Source organism: Notamacropus eugenii, chromosome 3, assembly GCF_028372415.1.
Source record: "Notamacropus eugenii isolate mMacEug1 chromosome 3, mMacEug1.pri_v2, whole genome shotgun sequence".
NCBI lineage: Eukaryota > Metazoa > Chordata > Mammalia > Diprotodontia > Macropodidae > Notamacropus > Notamacropus eugenii.
In genome coordinates this window covers 152,503,664-152,528,314 of record NC_092874.1, presented here as the reverse complement: position 1 = coordinate 152,528,314, position 24,651 = coordinate 152,503,664, and the positions used below count along the sequence as shown (strand labels likewise).

General features: G+C 36.1%; 1 protein-coding gene across 2 annotated transcripts in view; it reads right to left on the bottom strand.

The window, feature by feature from the left end:
* The window catches only part of RELN (reelin), a 553,318-nt gene that overhangs the window by 34,082 nt on the left and 494,585 nt on the right, over nt 1-24,651 (bottom strand). For both annotated transcript variants that reach the window (XM_072653135.1, XM_072653136.1), the window contains 5 exons: nt 12,426-12,566; nt 11,735-11,912; nt 8,463-8,656; nt 5,658-5,914; nt 456-610 (listed from right to left, as the gene is read on the bottom strand). In XM_072653135.1, coding sequence (XP_072509236.1) covers nt 456-610; nt 5,658-5,914; nt 8,463-8,656; nt 11,735-11,912; nt 12,426-12,566 — 925 coding nt within the window. The remainder of the gene's footprint in view (nt 1-455; nt 611-5,657; nt 5,915-8,462; nt 8,657-11,734; nt 11,913-12,425; nt 12,567-24,651) is intronic.

Genomic DNA, 24,651 nt, shown 5'->3' with positions numbered 1-24,651 from the left:
GACTTTATTTTTATTTTTAAAAAAATGCTTAATGGGGGAAGTAAAAAGAGGGGCATAGCAATAAAAGGAAAACTAAAAAAATGAAAGGCTTTTGTTGGAAAGAATGAATTGGTTAAGTAGTTATATAATGCTGAAAAAAAGAAGAAATGAAAGAAAAGAGCATCAGTAAAATATTAAAAAATACAGAGAGCAGAAGGAAGTGCAGAATGGGACACAGACATGCAGGAATGCTCTGTTATAGTTTTACATGCAGTTTTCTTTATGTTATTTTTATACTGAAATTTTCATGTTGATGTTTAAGTTCATAAGAAAGGAATTTTAAAAAAAATTTATACATTGGATATTAAGTAAATGAAAGAGTAGATTGTCTCTGTCTTTTAGTAATGTTATCTTACAAATTACATTTAAGTGATGTTAAATGATTACTTATGCGAATCAGGTACGAAAGCTGTCACCTTGAATTGCATTATCCAGCCTTCAGTAGGAGTTAAGTCATGGGTAATTGCATAGACTTCTCTGCCATCATGACTGCCACAAATCATTACACCATCAGGAGAATCACAAAATCTTTCCACAGTACAGTCGTCATGGAATAGCCAGTGCTCGTTCACTTAAGGAAAAAGCCAACAGAGTTTAGAGTAAATAGAAGAGAAGTTTAAATAATTATAGTGGACATTTTGTATAGTATTTTTAAACATCATCTCATCGGATTGGTCTTTATAGCAACCCTGGCAGGTACAATTCATAGATATTACTATTGTCATTTTACAAATGAAAAAACAGGTTCAAAAAGCTGAGAGTAACTTGCTCAAGATCATGTCATGTCAGAGGTGGAATCTAAAACCAAGTCTCTCTCATTTCTAAGTTAAATTCCCCTTTCCACCATACCATGCTGCTTCTCTTAATAATGATAATAATAATTATAATTACCAGCAATTATTTAGCTTTTGCTGTATGCCAGACTCTGTACTAAATATCTTATTTGATCCTCACAATACTCTTTGTTGGTAGGTGCTATTATTATCCCCATTTTACAGATAAATTGAAAGAGAATTTAACTGATTTGCTCAAGGTCACATTACTGGTAAGTGACAGAGGCTGGATTTGAATTCAGGTCTTCTTGACCTCAGACCCAGGGCTCTATCCATTGTCTTGCCCAAGGTCAGAAAGAGCAATTTGAACTTAGATTTTCTAGACTGTAGTGCCAGTTCTCAGCCACTTTACCATTTAGTTGCCGAAAGTAAGCACTACGACTGTTGAGGGACTCTCAAGAATCTTGGATGTTAAAGGATGGAATCAAGGATGAATAATTCAAGCCCACACAAAAGAGTGACACAGCCCTTAAAAAAAGAGCACCAGGAGGACCAAAATCCAGAATGACCTAAAGTTTAAAATAAATGTTAAGGACAAAAAGGAAAGACATTTTTATTTTTATTTTGTACTATGTTGGTGGGACAACAAACAAGAAAGGACTGCTTGGATTGCCTTGTTCTCACCAACATTCCTATCAGTCATTTGGATGAAGAAATAGATGGTATATTTGTTTTGTAATAATGAGCCATATTCAATAAATTGAAATAAGAATAAATGTAAAATTGACTACATAAGTACAGCATTGGAGAGCTATAGTTGGAAAAATATTCATATCCAAAATACATGGAATTCTTAGGGGAATAAAGGCTTAATACGTTATGTACTAAAAACTCAACATGCTGGTGTGAAATGATGGCTCAGAATACTAATATAAAATTAGGATGCATTAAGAGAAGAATAACATTCCGACTGAGGAAGTTATTTTTCCATTGTATTCTGATCTTGTCAGACTGTATCTGGAATATTGTGTCTAATTCCAGGTACCACAGTTTAGGAAAGACATTGACAAGATGGGAATATGCCCAGGGGAGGGTAACCCAGAATAGTGAGGTGACTCAAAATTATGGATTAGTGGAAAGAATTTGAAACTTGGATCTGTTATTTGCCCTATTTGACGCTGGGAAATAATCTAATTTGGCCAGAATTTCCTCATCTGTAAAATTAGCTGTTGTTCAGTCATTTTTTAGTTGTGTCCTACTCTTTGTGACTCCCATTTGGAATTTTCTTGGCAAAGATACTGGAGTGGTTTGCCGTTTCCTTCTCCAACTCATTTTATAGATGAGGAAACTGAGGTAGAGTTAAGGGACTTGCCTAGGGTCAAAGTGCTAGTAAGTGTCATATTTGAACACAGAAAGATGTCTTCCTAACTTCAGGGCTGGTGCTCTATCCACTGTGCTGCTTAGCTGTCCCAATGAGGGGGAAGGGTAAAATGAGCATGTATTATAATTTATAAACTGAAGATAGCTACATCAGGGGTTCTTAACCTGAGATCTGTGAATTTATTTTTAATAAAAATATCTTGATATTGTATTTGAATAAATAAAATGGTTTCCTTTACAATCTTATGTATTTTATTGTATACATTTGAGAACATTTTTCTGATATGGAGTCCAAAATGCCAAAGGAGGTCATGGCACAAAAAAGGTTAAAAACTCCTGTGCTAGTCATCTTTGAGTATTCCTTCTCACTCTTGAATCCTATGACCTGATTTAAGAACCATTCAAGGTATCAGAGGTGTGTAACATGAAGAAGAGAAAACTTAGGGGTTGGAGTTTGATTTCAGTCTTCAAATTTTTGAAGCATGGTCCATGGAAGATAGATTTGAGTTACTTTATTTGGTCCTAGAAGACAGAATTAGAAGTAATGGGTTGAAATTGCAATGGGCTGCTCTGGGAGGCAGGGAGTTAGTTCCCTGGCCCTGGAGACTTTCAGTCAAAGGTTGAACTGCTACTGATCAGTTCTGTAAAGATCATTTGGTTTTTGAGCATGGGGTTGGGCTAAAGGTCCTCTGACCTTCCCAACTCTGAGATTCTATGATTCTGAAATAATTTTTAAAACATAGTAATTCCAATGGGAACTCATTTAGTTTGAGAGGCAGTGTGGTGTGGTGGGGAGACTGTAGACCCTGAAAGTAAGATTCAGATTCTGCCTCAGATACTTATGACCAGTGGGATCACAGGCATCACAGGATCAAGGAATCTCTCAGAGCCTTCATTTCTTTCTTTGGTTGTAAAATGGGGATTTCATAAATATGAACTACCTATCCTCACAGAGCTCTTTGGAGACAAGTATTTAGCAAAGCTCCAAGCTCTATAGAAATATGAGTTGTAGGTTTAATTTCATAATGAGTCTCCATGTTATTCATCTAGCTTGCCTTTGAATATTTTCAAAGAAAAAATATTCACATCAAAGATAATTAAGTGAAACCAGAGGCTTTGATTCATCAGAGAACTAATGGTAGATATTCAGTGGAATCAAATCACAGATTGAACAATTTAACTGTCATTCACCTTTTGTTGTATTGGTTTTCTGTGGCATAACTAAATTAGTTCTATGCTGTGGAGGATTTATGGGAGGATATACACAAAAATTGCATAGAATGAGAAGGAATGGATGGGTTGCAATCTGTACTAATTGGAGAGGATGCCTACATGGACATATCAGAGTCATTGAAGCAGTGAAATATAAATAATCAAATTTGTGGCACCATCATAAAGGTAACTTTATGACTTAAAGGCTTCAAAAAGGTGAGATGCTTTCTAGTTAGATCAGGCCCATTTTGCCCTGAGGGGTACTGGCAAGGATGGCCATATTGCTAGAAAATGATGAATACAAGTACAGACCACAGTTCCAAAAGAACTTTTTCAGCCTTTCCCTTTAGCCTCATCTGATTACCTTAAGAGTGATATATTTGTAGAAAGGTGCACTTCCATTAGTCTCCTCTAGCCCTTAAAATCTGGGGGCTATCCAGAACTGGTCAACTGTCTGGACCACTCTGTTTCCTGGGATTCAGTTACATATGTCAGAGACTTTAATTCCCAATACCAGGTCGAAGGAATGAGATGCAGTGAGATGGAGAAAGCACAGGTATTGTACCCTTTTTTTGTATGGATAAGTATTCTACTATTAGTTTTCATACTACCATACAATAAACCTTGCAGTTACCTTGGTTAAATGTATCTTTGTTCCTTGAATTCTCTGAATCTGACTCAGTTGTGGCCTTCAAATGAATTACATATGTAAAATATGTCTTTTGCCTACAATGGCATCATGAAGTCAAAATGTAATCAGACATAAAAAACCCCCAAGTGCATATAACCTGTGGACATAATTGCCACTTGCTGAAATAACTATAAAATGTGCTTAGCATAATCCCTAGTGTGATGCTTCAAGAACTAAACCAATATCTGAAACATGAAATGTCATTACAACTGTATATGAAATTTAGCAAAAATCAATTCACTTTTAGTGGATGTGGAAACTGAAGTTTCAAAGAAGTATCTGACATGCTACACAAAACAGAAAATAGCAATGCATAAAAATTCCTTATAAATAAAATTGCCTCAATTACAGCACACCTACTTATTTGGTACAGGAAAGGAAAGTATTATTTATAGTTTAAAGGACTAAGTTTGAACAAGAAATAGTGAGTATAAGGTACTGTAGGCACATCAGTACCATTTAAGTACCAAGACCAGCATTGCACAGTAGAAAAAGTGCTACATTTGGAGTTAGATAACCTGGGTTTGAATCTCACCTCTATCGTTTATTACCTGTGTAAGCTTGGGCAACTTAAACAAACTTGGCCAACATTTTATTAAATATTCTCTATGAATAAGACCCAGGGTCAGCCCCTGGTTAGTAACTTCACTGCTCTAACTCTCAGTTACCCCATTTATAAATGAGATGGTGTATTGGAAGGGCCACTGAATTTAAAGGCAGTAGACTTGGGTTTAAATCCCATTCTGTCACCTGAGTGGTAACATCAGATCTCACAGAGCTATGTGAATGAACCATAAAATGACTGAGGAGAATTTATACAGTGGCAAGGCTGTGCTAGAGTCACCATTAAGTAGCTGAAGAGAGCTGATTATTACATTTGCAAGGTGAACATCTATTTATACCTCAGAAATTGGCAAACACTCAAAATCAGGAACTTGATTTTTTATATATTTTGTTGATGTTGTAGATTTAAGGAAAGGATGGATAAAATATGAATAATGCAGATTAAACTTGTACATACACTCTTCCCCAGAGAACTGGTTGTTAAATATTTTCTAGCACACCTCTGGCAGAGACAGGAAGGAATTATTTAAACTATGCTTATTCCTATAAGCATGGACAATAAGCCATCACCTGTAACCCAGTCTATTAAAGGACAGAACTATTTTTAATAGTATTTTATTTTTTCCAAATATAGGTAAAGACAATTTTTTAACTTTCATTTTTTTTTTTAGGAGAGAAAGTGAGAGAGAGGGAGGGAAGGAGGGAGGGAGGGAGAGAGAGAGAGGGGGAGAGAGAGAGAGAGAGAGAGAGAGAGAGAGAGAGAGAGAGAGAGAGAGAGAGAGAGAGAGAGAGAGATGGATCTCATTTAGCATATTTCGAAAGTAATGGCTGAACGTACTTCCAAAGTTTCTTCTAGCCAGAGATGCTATATAGGTGCTATGGAACCTTTCCTATTACACTGTGTATTCTGCTTAGATAACCCAGATTCTACTTATTGTATTTACCAAGCCAAAGCAGTGTACCCTCTGATTTCTTTCTCTAGTTCCCATAAAACTTACCTGTGGTTTTGTCTTCCATGAATATATCAAAAGCAATCCTTCCCACAGGCCCAGCATCTGCAGGGGATTGCTCATGTTGGGGCACAGGAGCGCTGCTGAAAGTGTCTAACATGACAGTTCTCTGATCAGCGGAGCCTGAGATTAGGACATTATCAATAGCCCAGTCATTCTGGTCCAGGCCATCATGCCGAGGCTGCCACCAGCGGAAGCGTGTGGCAGTCTCTTTAGCATCAGGAGGAAGGAGGAGATTCACAAACCTAAAAGAGTAATAATAGAGAAGAAAAAATGAAACGAGTCCAACTTCCAGCAAAAGAATATAAAATCATAACGAGAAATAAGGGTGTAATTTAGATTGTGGCAAAGTTGTTGGGGAAATTTAGGAGAGATTTTTGATATTAAATTATAAAAAACTGTGGTGGTGGTGGTTCCGCTGTGTTCAGCTATTTATGGCTCTGTATGGGGTTTGCGTGGCAAAGATACTGGAGTGCTTTGCCATTTCCTTCTCCAGTAGATTGGGCAAATAGAGGCTAAGTGACTTTCCTACAGTCACAGATCTAGAGTATGTCCGAGATCACATTTGAACTCAGGTCTTTCTGTGTAGTGGAAAAAGAAAATTGGTAATAGAGTTAGAATAGAGGGGGTTCAATATGGTCTCAGACACTAGCAGTGTCACTTTGGACACGTCATTTAACTTCTCTCTTTTCTCATCTGTCAAATGGGGCTGAAAATGCCCTACTCACTACACAGGGTTATTGTGAGGGAAGTGTTTGGTAAATCTTAAACTGTTATAAAAATGTGAATTATCATTACTCATTAATAGCCTATTATCTTAATATTAACTACGTACTTTATCTTCTTATAAAAATTAATTTAAGAAATATACTCTCACATTCATGTTCTATAAAACCTAGTATTTCATCTCTGATGAGAAACAAAGGAAGACACAGACGAACTTCCTAATGTTAACTTCAAACAGTTAAAGACAGATAGCAATGTATCTTTTTATAGTTCACTGTAGACTGGGTTGCAAATGACAGTTCAAAGTTGATCATCCTTTTAACACAATTTAATAATTCCTCAAATTCTTTATGCTTGCTTATCTTGAACTGTCACTTTCTGGCCCATTCTCATAGCTCTAGGGATCTTCCTTTTATTATCCCTATTGGCATAGCAATTCACCCCTAGGAGGGGCTTAGTGTCACTAACAAACTTGGGGATTTCACTGTGAATTCCCTCTTGCATATTTATTTAGCATTTATATATGCAGGAATGTAATCCAGGTTTTAAGCCTGGAGCATTTGCTCTCTTTGGTGGAAAGCATGATGATTTCTATGCTGCATTAAATAATACACATTTCAGCACCAATTCACTGTTATCTACACTGTCCATTTAAGAAGTCTTTCTACAACCTTCCCTTCACATTATCTACACTGTCCATCTGAGAAGTCTTAGTCTATCCTATCTTTAAGTCAGTTCTCTGTGTATATCCTTCCTCATCCCAACCTACTTGATTTTTTAAAATAGCCTTTGTACCTTGTCAAGACTTTCTGAATGTCCAAATTACACCCACAAATTACAGACGTGCTAATTTATTCCCTCAATCAATGAACTAAAGTATATTGGTCAAGTATGATTCCCTTAAAAGAAATCCAGTCTCCCAATAGACTTACTGAAGTGTTTAGTGATTCTACATTAAAGAGTTTGTTCTAGCATCTTCCTTTCAGAGTAAAGAGTAATATAGTATATGTCTTAATCCCTCTGTCACCTCCTTTTCCTGTTAGAGCGTATCTTTTACAAGATGCATCATGATATACCACCAGTATTGAGGGAAGTAATATGTGATCACCACAGGATTCTTGTCTTTAATACATTTAAGGAAACTCTCATTGGTTTTCAGGTACTCTAGAAGTGTTCTTTAAATTATCTTCTGGCTTTGTTGTTGAGTCTTTTCAGTCATGTCCAACTTTCTATGACCTTATTTGGGGTTTTCTTGGCAAAGGTAATGGAGTAGTGTGCCATTTTCTTCTGCAGCTCATTTCACAGATGAGGAAACTGAGTTAAGTGACTTGGTCCATGGTCATACAGCTAGTAAGTGTCTGAAGGTCACATTTGAACTCAGGTCCTCCTGACTCCAGGGCCGGCACTCTATCCATTGTACCACCTAGCTTCCCTATCTTCTGCTTTACCAAAATGATTAGCTTCCACCTGATATGACTTATTTTATAGACCTAACTGTACTTCCTGCTGGGGCTATGTTTTCAAATATAGTCTTTTCTCTGCAATAATCTTTTTTTTCTTTGCTAGGAATTCAAATAGGATCTTTGTTCTAAGTATTTTTTCTTGATTGATGAATCATATTTATTTTGGGTTGTCAACAAAGTCTTTTTAAAAAATGGTCTTCAGGCTTCTCTAGGACTATTGTACTTGTGAACTTTCTCCCTTAACTTTTCTAAAAGTGAATAAGTTCATGATGAACATTTTTCATGCCTCTTCTTTGCTACATCACTCTAACTACTCAGGAGTAAGTGTAGTACATTTCTTTGCCTTTTGAGTTTTAAAGCTAGGTTCTAGACTTTGGACACTTGTTTTAGCCAGAAACCTCATTTCTGCATCTTGGCTCTTTCAAGGAATGTTGAAGAAGGGATCCAGCCTGCCCTGGTTGTGAAGTTGGATTAGATACTTGGTAAGATTCCTTTTACCAGTAGAAGGGTATGGATTACTAAAATCTCTCATTATTCTCCCTTGACTTAAATATGCAACTTCCTCAATCATAGGAGTTTTTGTAGGTATGAGAAGATTACAAACCCAGGTTTACTGTATTGGTCATAGAAAATTTCCATTAGAAGATTCCAGGTAATGCCTCCATTGACAGAATATTCCAGAAGAACTCCTTGGTTGCGGTTGTTTGGTGTTATCAAGCATCCATACATAAAATAAAACTGGATAAATTCAGCATTGGTGAGGTTCAGGTCCACTGTGACTAACACTCGACTACAGCCCTAAAAAATAAATAAAAACAGAATGGAAAACAACAATATCAATAAAACCTTTAGTATGTAGTATTTACTGAGGAACTGGTTAGGAATTTCACTGATATTAAGTAATTATAAAACTAGAAAATGATCCTTTTGAGGGAGATTTTTCTTATCTACTTGTCTTGGAGCATAAACAACCCTATATTTTTATTCAAGTTATTGGCTAATTACTACACTTAATGTTATTGTTTCTTAAAAGGTATCAGCTACTAATCAGCTGTTAAGTTGAGAATTATTTTTTATGTGATGATAGTTTTAAATGAATAAAACTTGTTTGTGACTACATCTGGAAATTTCTTTGCCTAAATTATCATTAGATACACCAGGAACAATATTTGTCTCTATATAATAGCTTAGCACAGTACCTAGCACACAGTAAGTGCTTAATAAATGCTTGTTGCCTTGCCATTGAAGAATTATAAGCATGTCAATACATTAAATGACTCATTCCTTACTGCATGTGGACAGTATAGATACACAGAAAATTATTTTGCTTCAGTTTAGCAGATGAGTGAAATTAGGGCAAAGGATTTGACCAAATCGCCCATAATCACTAGCAGAGCTAGGATCTAATCTCCTGATTCCCAGTTAATGCTTGTAATTATGCCAGCCCTTCACTGCTTAATGTGTCCTTGCTGGTTTTAGAGTTAAATATAATTATCATAAGAAGATAAATCATGAATTTCAGGAATACGCTCTGTTTATCCAAGGCAACAACCTCCAAGGCAGTGAGGGCAATTTAAGGAAGAAGATGATAGAAAATGAATAAATGAAAAATAATTTAGCTCATTGATAAAGATAGGGGAGACAGCAGGTGTAACAGAGTATATTGGCTTAAGAGTTAGGGAAGTGGGTTCAAATCCCAGACAGAATGTTTATCACCAGAATGCAGGGTCTGCTTCCCTTTGTGTTTTTGTATCCCCCATGCCTGGCTCTTGCAGGAGCTTAATTGCTGGTATGTGCATGTTGACTGATTAATAGACTTATTGAAATCCTATCTCTGAAACTTAGTAGCTGTTTGATATTAGGTGAGTCACTTTTTTGTGGCTGTAGTGTAATTCCTTAAGTCACTAGAATATATCTACAAAATCATAGTTCTGTTGATCTACCTTGGTGGAGGGAATTCTCACACTAGGAGTCCTATTGGCTATGAAAAATAACAGCTCCTTTAAGAATGAAGGCAGTTTAAGCTCTTGGTCCTGAAGTAATGGTATTTTTTTTTAAACAACAAAAGCCAATTTTTTACTTCAAATGTGGAATGATTCTGAAGAGGATTGGAAACTGAAGTACTTCAAGAAAGAGTTTTTGTAGTCAAAATTTTGTCATGGTGAACAAGCATATATGGCTACAAGCATAAATGTCTGGTAATTATTGAGAATTACCAAAAAGGATTGATTATCATTAATAAATTCAGGAGCCACTGAAGCTCACTTCACAGATTTTTGGCTTTTACATTCTAAACCTGTGGTAAATTCAAGAGTTTTCAATTAAAACACCATCCAGATGGCAGCTTTCCAGACATTAAGCAAATACTCTTCCCCTGATGGAGATTATATTAATTTAAATCATTTTTTATGTGCACTTTAATGTGACCTGGGATAATACTACCCTGTATAATTAAGCTAAACTAAATCATGATTTTTGATAAGAAAACATAGGCAATCTTTTGGTTTTATTTTTGCTTTTTTGAAATGTCACAGTCTGCTTAGAGATTTGTATAAATATGATGGCAATGACCTACTTTTTTATTAAGCCTCCAAGTCAATTTAATGAAGAACAAAGTGTTTCAGTGAAGTTAAAGGGATAAAGAAATGACTGAAATAAGAATAGGGACAAGACCTGCAATTTCATTAGTATGAGGGACTTCTTCCTATGTGAAGAAACTTCCTCTACTGATGCACATCAATACCTTCTCTGCACAAATCTTTGTCTTTGTCTAGCGCGCTGAGAAAGGAAGGGACCTGCCCAGGGTCACGTGGCTGGTACATGACAGGCAGCCCTTGATCCCAGGGCTAGCTAGGTCTTTATCTACTATCTAGTCTGCCTCTCACGACTGAAACAAAAAATGACAAAAAGAGCCATACCTTTTGACATTTCATTCCTCTCTAGTTGTTCTCCAGACTTCTTTTACCATGTTTCTAAGCAGGGTGGGTACTTTTGTCTCTTTTTGCCTAGGCCTTTTCAGCTTCCTTTTCAGTGTCATTCTCCTCATTAGAACATAAGCTCCTTGAGGACAGGCACTTTCTTTCCACTTACAGTTATATTCCCAGAGGTTTGCACAGTGCTTGGCACACAGTAAGTGTTTAATAAATGCTAGTTGACTAAAATGACCGACTCTGAACCAAAAATTGCAGCCTTGAAAGTGTTACTAAAAGTAAAAGAATGACCTATTGAAGGGTTTTCATTTTAGCATTATATGTAACTGCAAAACCCTACAAGCAACCCAACTATCCAAATATAGAGAAATGATTAAATGTAAAGAGATACTATAATGAAATTAAATGGACAGGTATGAGGAATACAGAGGAATCTAGGTAGACTTTTATGAAATAAAGGAATGTGAAAGAGCAGAACCATAAAAATAGAATATAAACTAATCATGATTACACAACAGGAAAAGGGAATGTGAATGAGAAGAGTCCCTGAAAGGGACTTGGAGAGTAGGACTGAAATGTTAGGATATTTTGTGCACTGAAATTAGTTTAAATCTGGGATTCTTAATCTAGGTCTTATGGACAGATTTCAGGGGATTTGTGAACTTGGATTGGAACAAAATTACACCTTTATTTTCACTAACCTTTAGTTTCTTTTGTAATCCTATGTATTTTATTTTATGCATTTAAAATAATTTTCTGAGTAGGAGTCTATAGGTTTCATTAGACTTAGAAAGGGTCCATGACACAAAAAAGGTTAAAGTTCTCTGATTTAAATATAAAAAGGTACTAGGCAAGTTGAATTTGTGGTACTGGTTTTCAATAGTATATTTTTAAAAAAATGATTAGTTAAACTTTTTAAAAAAGTGAATGAAAGCCAAGAACCAACCCCACTGAAGTGAAGGGCCATCCCAGAAGCCACAGCTCCACACACAGTACTCAATTTCCCACCATTCACAGTCAACCAGTTCTGGTTGGATGGAGCTCTGTTGAAGTTGTCTTTGAGTTGTGTTGGGAGGGTGATGTCTGGCTCATCACAATACAAGCCACTCCACTGCTCATCACAGCTGGAAGTAAGAAGAAAAAGAGGAAAATTGGTGGTAAGCAAGATAGTCTATTAGCATTTTTTTTTAAAATCCAGAATTAGGACAGGTTACTTCATGTAGTAACAGATTTAAGAAAATAACCTTCTTTAAAATGTTTCAAGTTGGAGTATGCTCCTTGAAGGTAGGAGCAACGTTTTATTTTATTGCTGTATCTCTATTGCCTAGCATATATTATATCCTTAATAAGTATGTGGTGAATTGAATTAAACTGAGTTAAATAAGATTACTAAAGGAAATAAAAAATATTGCTAATTATCATGAATTCTTCTCCCTTCTTGATTTTTTGATAGGAAACATAATGTGACCTAGCAAATTCATAATTAGTTTACTGTCTCATTTAAGAGGGAATAATCTCACAAACAAATCACAGTACTTAATGGAAGCTTTGGGGTGATTCAGAAACCAGGTTCTGAGAAGACAGCCAACTGAAATATGAACAAAAAACTTTCTGTAGAAAGTATAAAACATACTTACACACAGTTTCCTTGTACACATCTCCCATGGCCACTGCACATGTCTATGCAACCATCCCCAATATAGACATTATCTATCGCCCATGTTTGCTGCTTGTCAAATGGAGCTGGCTGATGCCACCGGAAACGAGTAGCTTGAGACCTTTAACAAAGAAAACAAAATGAAGGGTACCATTTCCAGCCAAGCATTGGTACATCTGCTATCTGTATATTTAACCATGTATTTACACCCAAAGAAGAGGGTGAAGTTCTTATTTGGAAGAAACCTATGCAGAATTTCTAGGTCTTAGGTAAAGATAATGGTAGGCATAGCTTGGGCGGAAAGCTTTAAGAAGTAATAACCGAACTAAAAAGAGAAAAGCTAATTGAGCAACAGAAAGAAACAAAGGGAATAAAGATAAAATGAAAGCAATCATAGTCGTACTTAGAAAGATTTTAAACAGAAGAATGGCTGATATACCATCTGAGATGCCAAGGTGTAATTTCACATTTATACATCACAAAGTATTGGGGTACTAAGTTATGTCAGGGCAGAGCTGCGTATTTTTTATTCTCAGGATCCCATATAGCATCTAACTCAGTAGTTTGAACATTAGTCATTAAAAAAAAATTTGTTGAATGAGCAGGCATAATCAACTTCAGATATAAGACAAACCTCTATTTTTTCCTCTTAAGCACTAGATGGCAGCATAAACCTTCATAGTGATTTATGGGCCTGTATAAATTGAAAATGAAGAAGCTTTTCTCAAAGGGTCATGGACATAGCACTGGAAGAGTCCTCAGAGGCTACCTTGTCCAAAGCCTTCATTTCCAAAAGTCACACACAAGTAGTAAGCGTCACAGATAGGATTTGTACCCTGGGAGCTCTGACTCCAAAGTCCATATCCTTCTAAGATACCATCTAATATTGGAGAATGCTACCAGAACAATTTTGGTGCTCAGTAATTAATATCATTATTTTTAATATCAAAAGAGGTGTATCACTTTGCTAAATGATATTTATAATACCTCATAAATTAGAATAAGGCTAAGAATTTTCTTTTTCTTTCCTTTTTTTCCCCACATCATAAAGGTTGCTAAAAAACTTAAAGCAAATGAACAAACAAATAAAAAACCTGAGCTGGGAAACTACCTTATGCACATTTGCAGATATGTTGAAAATTTCATCCTAAAAAATTAACAATTTAGTTTATTTTAACGTTGAAAAAAATTACAAACTTGGTAATTATCAACCAATATATATTTTTCAACACAGAAAGAATAAGGGGGAGTATATAAAGAATCATTCCCATGATTTCATCTTCTTCTATGAAGTCTCTGTATTTTGAGAGTTTTTCTTTCCACACTATTTAGTATTTGGTATAGCAACATGGGTTGAAAATGTTTTAACATGTATAATCTATATTGAATTGCTTGCCTTCTCAAGGAGGAGAATGGGAAGGGTGGAAGGGAGAGAATTTGGAACTCAAAGTTTTAGAAATAAATGTTAGTAACTGTTTTTACATGTAACTGTGGGGGAAATTAAATACTAAATTAATAAAAAACTAATGAATCAATGATTTAAAAAAGAAAATATTTAAAAATTTTTGTGGGTCAGCATTCTTCTTGGACAACTGGTAGTAACAGCTTTATAATAATAATAGTTATTACTATATGAGTTTAATTTGTGATTATGTTCCAGTACCAGTATGGTTCATTTGTTGAAATCTCATGGAAATTTTGAGGTTTGTACTTGTAATATAGCAATTTGGCTTGATAAGTTTACAAACTATTTACTGCATAATTCTGGCTACTTGACCATTCTTTTATTTGGTAGGTGCTACCAAATTTTTTGCCATCCACAGTAGATTGTATAGTTTCTACCATTGCCTACCTTGTGCAACTTAAAGCAAGTAAATTATAGGTTCCTAGATCTTATCTCATAGCACATTTAATTCATATTCTAGTTTTAATGATGTGGGAAAAAAATGAATGTGAACAAGACCTTGAACCAACCAATCGTACATTTTGGAGCAAATGTGAAAGAATCCTTGATCAATTTAAAAGTCTCTGAAAGCTGCAGGATGAACCAGAGTGATTTTAAACAGGAAATATGTTCACATTGGTTGAGGAAAGTGGGTTGTGTCCTGTGGGTCATCTATAAAACAGTAAGCTAGTTTAGAACTCCCTTACTTATATGGAGAATATGTAACACAGTTTTGGGAATTAGAGATGTTCTGTAGTATCTGTACCAACTTTACTACAGTAGACAATACCCATTTGATAGGGGGGTGGCAGTTGGAATAATATATTATAAATGTAAAATAAATTCATTTTAAAAATAAAAATGAAGTGACAGCAAAAGGGAATAAAAGAAAACAGCCATATGAAAAAAGCTAATTGTCTTGCTAATTAATATTGACTAATAATCATGAGGGGGAAAGCCCACTCAGCTAAAGCATTAGAAAAACAACCCCACAACCACCACCACCACCCCCTTAGTTGACTGAGGAGAGAAGCAGTAGCTGCTGTCTGGGGACCCTACCTACCAGTGCAAATGAATGTTGGGAGGATAGACTAGGATATGTGTTATACTGGGATGGTGAGCAGAACCCACAGCAGAGCAGATTGACACACTTTTTACAGAAGTAGTGACAAAGTTGGTTTGAACATGGAATAGAATATTGTACTAGCTCATCAATGATCATATTTATCCACCATGTGCAACAAAATTTTATTACCAGTATAGTAGAAACTTTATGTAACCTACATTTTCAATGCACAGATTCATATTAGTTTTTTTTAATGTATCTTAAACTCAGAATCAGGGTCTCTTTTTTTTCTCATTTTATTCACAACACCTAACTTAGTGTCTAGCTATTGTGGTAGTTCACTGTTTGTTGGTTATAGTAATACTATGATGTAAGGAGGGTCCAACCACATCCTGTGAAATAACTATATACAGTAAAAGGCCCAATATAGTATAGTTAGTTCATATAGTGGTTGATATTCCTTTGTATTTAAGTCATTTATAAGAAAAGGCACATCTTTGTACTTTTTGTCACATTACGGTATTTGTGTTACCAAAAATAAAAATGAAAAAGGCTGGAAGTCAGAATTACTGGGACCTATTATTCCCATTCCTGCCACAAGTACATCTGAGATGCTGCCTAAACCACTTAAAGTTTGTGTGCTTCACCTGCTCTGTACAAGAGAAGACTGACACTTGTTCTTTCTCTAGGGTTCTGTGAAAATTAATTAGTTCCTGTTTACCAAAGTCTATGACTTCCTTGGCGAAAATAAATCTGCAAACATCATGATGATTGAAGATTCTTTCTAATGACTGTGACCCATCACCAGCTGGTGTTTCAAGCAGTCATCTCCTTTCTTCTTATATCCAAAATTAATTTGTTTTTGTTTTCATCCCTACAACATATGCTTCATCCAGGCCCCTGAAATCTTACATATGAATTAATATTGCTTCTAGGGTTTTTTTTATAAAAACCTACTACCAAAAATATTCTTTTCCATCTACTGCATTCATTGTCATACTTTTTTCAAAATACTTCAGCAACCTTTAGTTACTTCCTACTTAAATTTCAGTCTTCAACATCACCATCATCCATCATCATCAGAATTTTTGTGTGTGCCTAGTTGGTACTACCATGTATATATCCTTTATATTACTTAATCTTTCACAAAATCTCAATGTTGGGAGAGACCTAAGAGGTCATCTAGTCCAACCAAAATCTGAAAAACACATTTCTCTACAGTATGCACAGGTGGCCACTAGGCCTTTGCTTGGACACTTTCATTGAGTGACAACTCAATACTCTTAATGCATGTTCTACTCTTGGATCTGATTTTTAGCAAGTTTTTCTTTATGTCAAGACTAAGTTTTCTTCTTTGATACTTTCTCCCCTTTGCTCCAGCTCTCCCCTCTGAGAGCAAGTAGAATAAATCCAATCCTTTCTAGTATTAGAATGATAGATTTCCATCTGGAATGGAATTTTACAAGTCCTCTAGCTCAAAGCTCAAGGAGCTTGAGTGATTTGGGCATTAATATAAAGTTCAAAGAAGGTAGGGCCAGGATTCAGAGCAGCTTTGGTTATTGAGACTTCAAGTTCAATTCCTGGTTCCACTCTATCACATTGTTTTTCTTTCCCAATCGATAATCAAACACTTGAAGACAACGATTATGTTTCTTTCCCCCACCCTCTCCAACCCATAGGTTCTTTTCTTTATAGAAACTCTATATCCCCCAAGTCCTTTCACTCTGTATTTTTCCATCTTTTTGTGTGTCATGGACCCCTTTGACAATCAGCTGAAGCCTATAGACTCCTTCTAAGAATTATTTTTTATAATGTATAAAATAAAATTTACAGAATTACAAACCAAACCAATTATGTTGAAACACTGATGTAATTTTTCCCATCTAAGTGCACAGAATCTTGAAATCACAGACTCTTTACTGGTCCATGGACCCCAGATTAAGAACTACTACTTTCAATCTTCATGTGGCATGAATTTAAAATCATTCATCATTCTGGTAACCAGGTAACCATCTCCTATGGATGATCTTGAGTTTATTACCAGCATTCTTCTTAAAATGTGATTCCCTAAATTTGAATGCAATATTTCAGACCTGGTCTGACCACAGAAGGTCACCTCCCCTGGTTCTTAAAACTATGCCTTTCTTAATGCAACCCAAGACAGCATCTGCTTTTTTTTTTTTTGGCTGCTATATCATACTCTTGGCTCATTTGGAGCTAGTTAAAACTCCTATATCTTTTTATAGGAGATTGGTGGTATAGCTTAGCCCTTCCTACCTTACAGTTGTGATGTCAGCTTTTTAATTCAAATACAAGACTTTTTAGATTAATGTCTCTTAAATCTATTAAATTTCATCTTACTAGAATCAGGCCAAAGACACTCCATTTCCCGATTCTAGGCATTTTCACTATCTCCCATGCCTGGAATATTCTCCCTCTTCATCTCCACCTTTTGGCTTCCTTGAAGTCATGGCTTAAATCTAACCTCCTTGAGATTGGGGGCTGTCTTTTGCCTTTCTTTGTATCCCTAGTACTTAGGACAATGCCTAACTTGGTGCTTGATGTTTTTTGTTGTTCATCTTTCCTTCTAAAAGAGGACCAATGACATCATGATGGTGATGTCTTGGTTTATAAGTGAACAGGATTTCAGTGAGGCAGAGTTGTGTAGACTCATGAACCTCATTCTCTCCTTGGTGAGACATAATTCAACATAATTGAAGATGGCCCCTAATAGGTGAGTATGTAAGTAGTCTCCCATCCCTCACTAATATGAGTACATGCTTTCTCTCCTAATAGAATGCAGCATGCCCTTGAGGGCAGAAACTAGGTCATTGTTGCCATGCTGTCCCTAGCACCTGGCACACTGTAGGAACAATAAATGTTGATGAAGGTGGCCAAGTGGATGGCAGATCAGACATGCAGTCCAGGTGTTTTATGCTTGAAATTGGTCTCAGACATTTACTAGCTGTGTAACTATAGACAAATTGCTAATCTATAAAATGGGCATAACAAAGGCATTTACCTCACAGGGTTATTGTGAAGATTATATGACATAATATTTGTAAAATGTTTCATTACCTTTAAATATTATATAAAAGTTAACTATTGTTGTTTTGGATCTTGACTCTGTCATACATTATTTCTGAGATTTGTATTGTTTGTAATTTTAATAAACATACTCTCATAGCTTTTCCAAACCACTAAAAAACCCCCAGATGTGTTAAAGTTATGGCGCAGGACCAAGAATAATCACTGGAGCACTCCACTAGAACCATTCTTCCAATAGATACTCTATTTGCCAGTTCCAAATCCACCTAATGATTTTATCCATCTTTCACCCTATCCATAATAATACTAGTAATAGCTAAAATTTATATATGCCAGACACTGTACTAAGCGCTTTGCAATTATTACCTCCTTTGATTCACATAACAATCCTAAGAGGTAGATGATATTATTGTTCCTACTTTACAGATGAGAAAACTGAAGCAAAAAGTGGTTAAGTGACTTGCCAAGGGTCACATAACTAATTAGTGTTTGGGGCTGGACTTGAACTCAGATCTTCCTAACTCTGGGCCTGATGGTCTATCCCCTGTGCTTTTTCAACTCTGTGCACTAGAATTTGAAATCAGACACTTGAGTCCTCTGATTCCCACAGCAGTTGTGATTTGCAATGTATTTTAGTTGGAGTATACTCCTATATGGAATTATTTTGTATTTGCTTTTATCTCATCTTTTAAAATCTACTTCAAAAATTAAGTTAGCCTAACCTAAATATTTTTTTAATTAATAAGCATTTATTTTCTCTCCCTCCTGCCTTTTCCCTACTTAAAAAAAAATTGAAAAAGAAAAACTTTGTTATGTAGATGTTTAGTCAAATATCACGAATTCCCATGTTAGCCACATCCAAAATGTGTGTCTCATTCTGCATATTCAGTTCCCCTTCCAGTCAGAAAGTGGGCTTAATGGGCTCTGCAAGTGCTGGTTTGTCCCAAAAATGCCATTCTTGACACTAACAGGCATCACCATTCATTTCTCTTTAATTTGAAATTTCCACTATTACTCATTCTCCTGGAGAAACAACAAAAATAGAGGCATTATCTCCTGAAAGTCACTCTTAAAATGCATGTAACCTTCCTGAAAAAGAAAATTACAGAATTATTGCCTTTTGGAGCCGGGAGGGAGCTCATCTAGTTGATTGTTCCCTTTTTTTCAGGTAAGAAGGGAAAAGAGTCCTCAGGCTATAAAACTTTCTCCCTTAGCCCTCTCCGATTAGCCCATCAACACAAGTTAGTTTTTTGGTTCACTTAGATACCATCTTAGGCCCAGAGAGCCTGAGGGTATGAGAAACAGGATGGGCAAATTTCAATGGAGGAGAATCTCAGGACATAACAGTGACAAGTTTTACCAATAGAGGCATAGGTCAAGGAGGATCAGCTTCAGGGATGGAGTTGCTTGGGAGTGTGTGGTTGATCTTCAGTTATGTCTGACTCTTTGTGACCCTTGGGAAGAAAGGGCACCAGTAAGGAAGATGGATATTATACACAAACTTTTGCTATTTCATAATCTTGTCTAGGTTTGGCCCTGCTCTAACATAGTGATGAAACAGGCAGAATATTCAGATTATGAAATCTACTCAAAATAAAGGCATTAACTATAACTATATCCAGTCTTCTGGGCAAGGTTTCTTTTCTCTCCTTCCCTCCTTCCCTCCCTCCCTCCCTTCCTTCCTTCCTTCATCCCCATCTGTCTATCTGTTTATCTGTCTAGAAACTGGGCTTTCTGGGATGGAAGTACAATGGCCCCTCACCAGCCTGATTCCACTACTCATCAACCCTAGCCTTTTGGCCTGCATGCTGATTCTGGGTCACTTCAGCTTAGTCTGTAGCTCAGAATTCTGGAGTTGAAGCAATATTACAGTTTCAGCTTCCCAGTAGCAGTGATTGACCAACAAAATAGGTCCCAGGCCAAGCCCTGTTTGGTCATTGTTTGGGCCCTGATAGACTCAGAATGAGTGAAAATAGCAATTGTTTCTGTTTTGGCCAGCAATCCTGAGGGTGTTCCCTTCCCAGATCAATTTTTTTTTTGACTGGGTAAAGAGGCCATTCTTTGCCTCATTTCTTATTAAATCTTAATCACTGAATGGGTGTTGTCTCAGTCAAATTGAGATTTGGGAAAGACCCCACCTTAAAAAGGCCAAGGTCTCCCATTGCATCCTGGGCCATCTCCAGTCATCCTGATCTGTATCTTGCCACTGGACCTGGATGGCTCCAGTGAAGAAAATGAGGCTGGTGACCTTGCAGGGCCCTCCCTCACTCAAATCCAGTTCACTTGCATGGCATGGCATCACCTCCCTGACGTCATGGTTCTCTCCAAGAATGAAGGACAAACAGCAACCACACCTGATGATTTCTGATTTCTTTTCTTTTGCATACAATGTATGTTGAGCCAGACTAGTTTCTAAAGTCCTGTCAAAATTCAGTAGCCACAGAATAATTAAAATAATAAAGACAGGCTTTTCCAAAAGGATAATTTTTTCCAAGATTCATGAGTTGATTCTAGGCTTGCCTGTGTTATTTGTTAACTATGTGACCTAGGAAAAATCTGTTATTCTCCCTAAGCTATATTTGTCTTGCATAACTCAAGAGTTTTTTGTGAGGGTCAAATGAAATGATGCATGCAAATGAACTTGTTGTACGTTGCCAGACCTGAGTCATTATTTATTTTTTTGGGAGGGCACAGGAAACCTCCTCACTCAATGCAGATGTCTGACTGTTCTGCAGTTTGAAATCTTTGTTATACAGGTACAAAGAGTGTAAATGACTTGTCCAGGAGGTCACATAGTATGTGTCAGATGTGAGACCTGAATTCTGGTCATTCTGATTCTGAGGCTAATTCTTTCTCTACCACACCATACTGCCTCTCATGTTGGAAACACAGAGATTATGAAAATTTTAGAGTTTGCTCTTAAAAGTTTCTGAACATTCATGATGTTGATCATCAACATTACTCTGGATATTCCTCAAAGACCATGCTTATAAACTTATTATGGGTATATGTCAATATAGATTGTGATCTTTTCTTTTGCTTACATTTATGGTGGACAGAAATGAAATTTTAAAATCCATTTATACCTACCTTACTCGACTTTCCCCTCAATTTTTCCTTTTCCCCCTAATTTCCTGCCTCTTTTCTTCAATCTCTTTTCCCATAGCTTTCTGCAGACTTTAGATAGTTTCCATGCTGAGTACAAAATTGCCTGACTCCTAAAGTGTTGTATTTATCTTTAGAGACTGTCTTATCAGTTCTGTCCCTAGGGCTGGTGGGAAAAACAGATAATCATCAGACTGTAGCTTAAAATAGCCAAGGCACACCTAAGCTTTCCTCTTGAAGCCCCATCCTTCTCTATGGGGTTGGGTTACGTGGTCACCCACCCATGGACTAGGTTACCCTGATGCTCAGGTGACATTTCTAGCACTCAGGTTGAATGAATAACCTGTTATTTCCACAACTGATTGTAGCAAAGGGGATGAGGCAGACCCTCTGATCAGGTACTACCCTGGCAGAGATTGTAAAGTAGGTCAAGTTTGAGTCTGATCCCACAGATCATAGATTTAGAGCTTGATGGACCCATCCACTTAAACACCTTCATTTTACAAATGATCAAAGGTTCAGGAAGGTTAGGTGACTTACCTAGGGTCACACAGTAATGACAGAGGCAGGATTGGAAACCAGGTCCAAATTCTGCTCTCTTTTTCACTGAATCATACTGATCCCCAACTCCCCTTTTATGAATCCTATTCTCACTCTTGGTTTCCCACCTTTATGCCAACACACTGTGTCCACAGAGTCAGAATCATATAATCTCTGAGTTGGAAGGGACTTCTGGTCAAACCTGTACTAGAACAAAAATTTATTCAAGTTCAGATATTTGACAAGTGGTAAGCCTGTACTTGAAGACCTCCATTGATGAGGAACTATTACCACCAAGGCAACCTGTTCTACTATGGGCTTCCTTTAGTTGTTAGGGAGTTTTTTTTTTCCTTACATGAAGCCTAAATTTCTTCTCTATAACTTTCACCCATTGTTCTTAGTTTTTCTTCTGGGATAAAGGTAGTGACACACACACACACACATGCATACTTACACACACAGGCACATGCACTCACATATGTAGACATATATGAGTGTGTGTATGTGTGTATAGACAGGTAGATAGTCCAATGATCTCACTTCTACATGACAGCTCTTTAAACACTTGATTGAAGCTAACATAGTTCCATCCTCACCCAGTGTTCCTCTCTTCTCCATATTAAAGATCATCATTTCCTTTGAGGGCAGATACTCAAATGGTATATAATCTTGAGCCCCTTCCCCATCCTGGAGTTTCTCCATATCCTTCTTAAAACAGAACTTCCTATACTGAATACAAAATTCCAGCTGTGGTCTGACCAGGTAGAATACAGCAGGCAGAACTATAGCCTTCCCATTCTTAGACAATATTCCTAATCTAAATTTAAGTAGTTTAAGATTACATTCGGTTCTTTTGACTGTCATAGCATATTCTTGTGCTTGCAGTCTATGAAGATATTCAGGTTATCTTGTACTTGTGAAGGTGATTTTTCTGAACCTATGTAAAACTTTGAATACTTATTCCTATTAAATTTCACTGTACTAGAATAAATCCAAAGTTATATACTGTCAAGATCCTTTTGGATTTTTGTTCTGTCATCCAGTGTGTTAAGCTATCTCACTTGGTTGGATAAGAATGTCCTAATTTATACCTTCATTCATGCATAGTGTCTTTCCAATTTCTTTCATCTGTTAAATTAAAATACTACTAAAGTTTTACTTAATAAGACATTAATTCTACTAGGTTATTTGAATTTTCTCTTTTTTCCCCCCAATGTGATTTCATTGGCATAGGAATCACTGGTGAGAAGATTTTCTACCAATGCAGACCATCAAGTGCTCTGTATCATACAGTTTTAAACAACCACATGTGGTATTGGGCGGGGGAGGGGGGGGTAAGTAGCCTGCCAGTACGTGTCAGGGGGTAGTGCTTGAACTCAGAATTTCCTGACTTTGAGGCTGGCTTTATCTGGGGCATGTTGCTGCTTCTCTATATATTTAAATTTTTATAGATTAATTTTTGCAGACTGAAAAGTGTTAAGGCAGGAATTTCAGTCATCTTTCCAGTGGATAAAATATTTTTGGGCTCCAGAGACCTTCAAGTCACTCCATATAGACATCTTCCTAGTCTATTTCCTCCTAAGGATAACCCTACTTGACACTATTTTCTCTGGATTCCTGACTTGAACTGAACTTTAGTTTACTCATTTTAATTTAGCAACTCTTCAGGTGGTAGCTATACAAAAAAGAGGTTATTAATGTAGGACTAAATGAAACTTTAGATTAAAATTCCACTGGCATGAATAGTGGAATAGTCACGTTGAAAAAGGACACAAAAGGGGTTCTCTGAGATCAGTTTTGAAATGGGAGCTTAGTAGGTCAGGTAATCTGTCTGGGTAATACACGTAATTTATCTTATTTAACTGATATCAGCAGGGAACTGAGAAAATAGCGAATTTTCCACATAATGTTTTTCTTCTTTAAGTATTGACTTTATTTTTATACTTTAGCTATTTTTTCCTACAATCTTTAAAAAAGAAATTATATACCATTTTATCTTATTAAGCAAGGCTTAACAGCTTAGTCATTTATTGAATTGATGTGTGAAAGGCAACTTCCCTTGATTGTTGACCAAGCTCCTAAACTAGTAGGAATGAATGGGAAAATAGTCAACTATGCCTTTTATTTTTAATTTACACACAATTCTATGTCAAATGGGTTCAAATTGAAAAACTCCTTGCCTCTCTTATAAAGTTCATGGTCTATATTATAGTTATTTTCATCATTGCTCAGAAAGATTTTTATTTTCTTCCAGATTCCCAGCAGAATGATAGATGATAGTTGAGATTTCCAGAAGTTTGACTACTATATCAGTAGAGTTATTACTGTACATGTGAAGGTCATTATATATTTTCAAACAGCACAACCCATTAAAAAACTGACAGATGAGAATTGTCCAAATACAGAGAAATACTTGATTCATGACTTAATAAATGATCAGATTAATTTAAAATTGATTTTTATTGAGTTTAAAGGTTTAGCAAAACTTAATTTAAAACAAATTTTGAAATTATAAAAAATTTATGAAGTTTCTAAAATTATTTATATGAATCCCACTTTATTTTGGATATCATCCTATCTCAATTCTTGAAGGACCTTTCTACCACACTTACTCTTCCCTCTCAAACATCTTTAATCTCTTCTCCAGTAGCTACTTCTCTGTTGCTTTTAAATGTTGTTTTTAATTGTACGTCTCTCCCATCTTGAAAATCTTTGCTTTATCTTCTTGCTTTATTTAACTACTATTTTTTCCTCTTTATTTGGCTGCCAAAATTTTCAAATAGTGAATTAAACAAGCTGATTTCAATTCCTCACATTCTTTTTCCTATTTTCTGCAATGTCTTCCTTCCTGACAATTTTAATGCAGCTGTTTAAAATAAACAAACCTAAAACCAAAACTCTAATCTCATGGTATTTTGTTCTATTATGCACTTATCACATTATAACTGATATTATGTTTATTTGTTTACTTGTCTCATCACCACTAATAGATTATAAACTCCT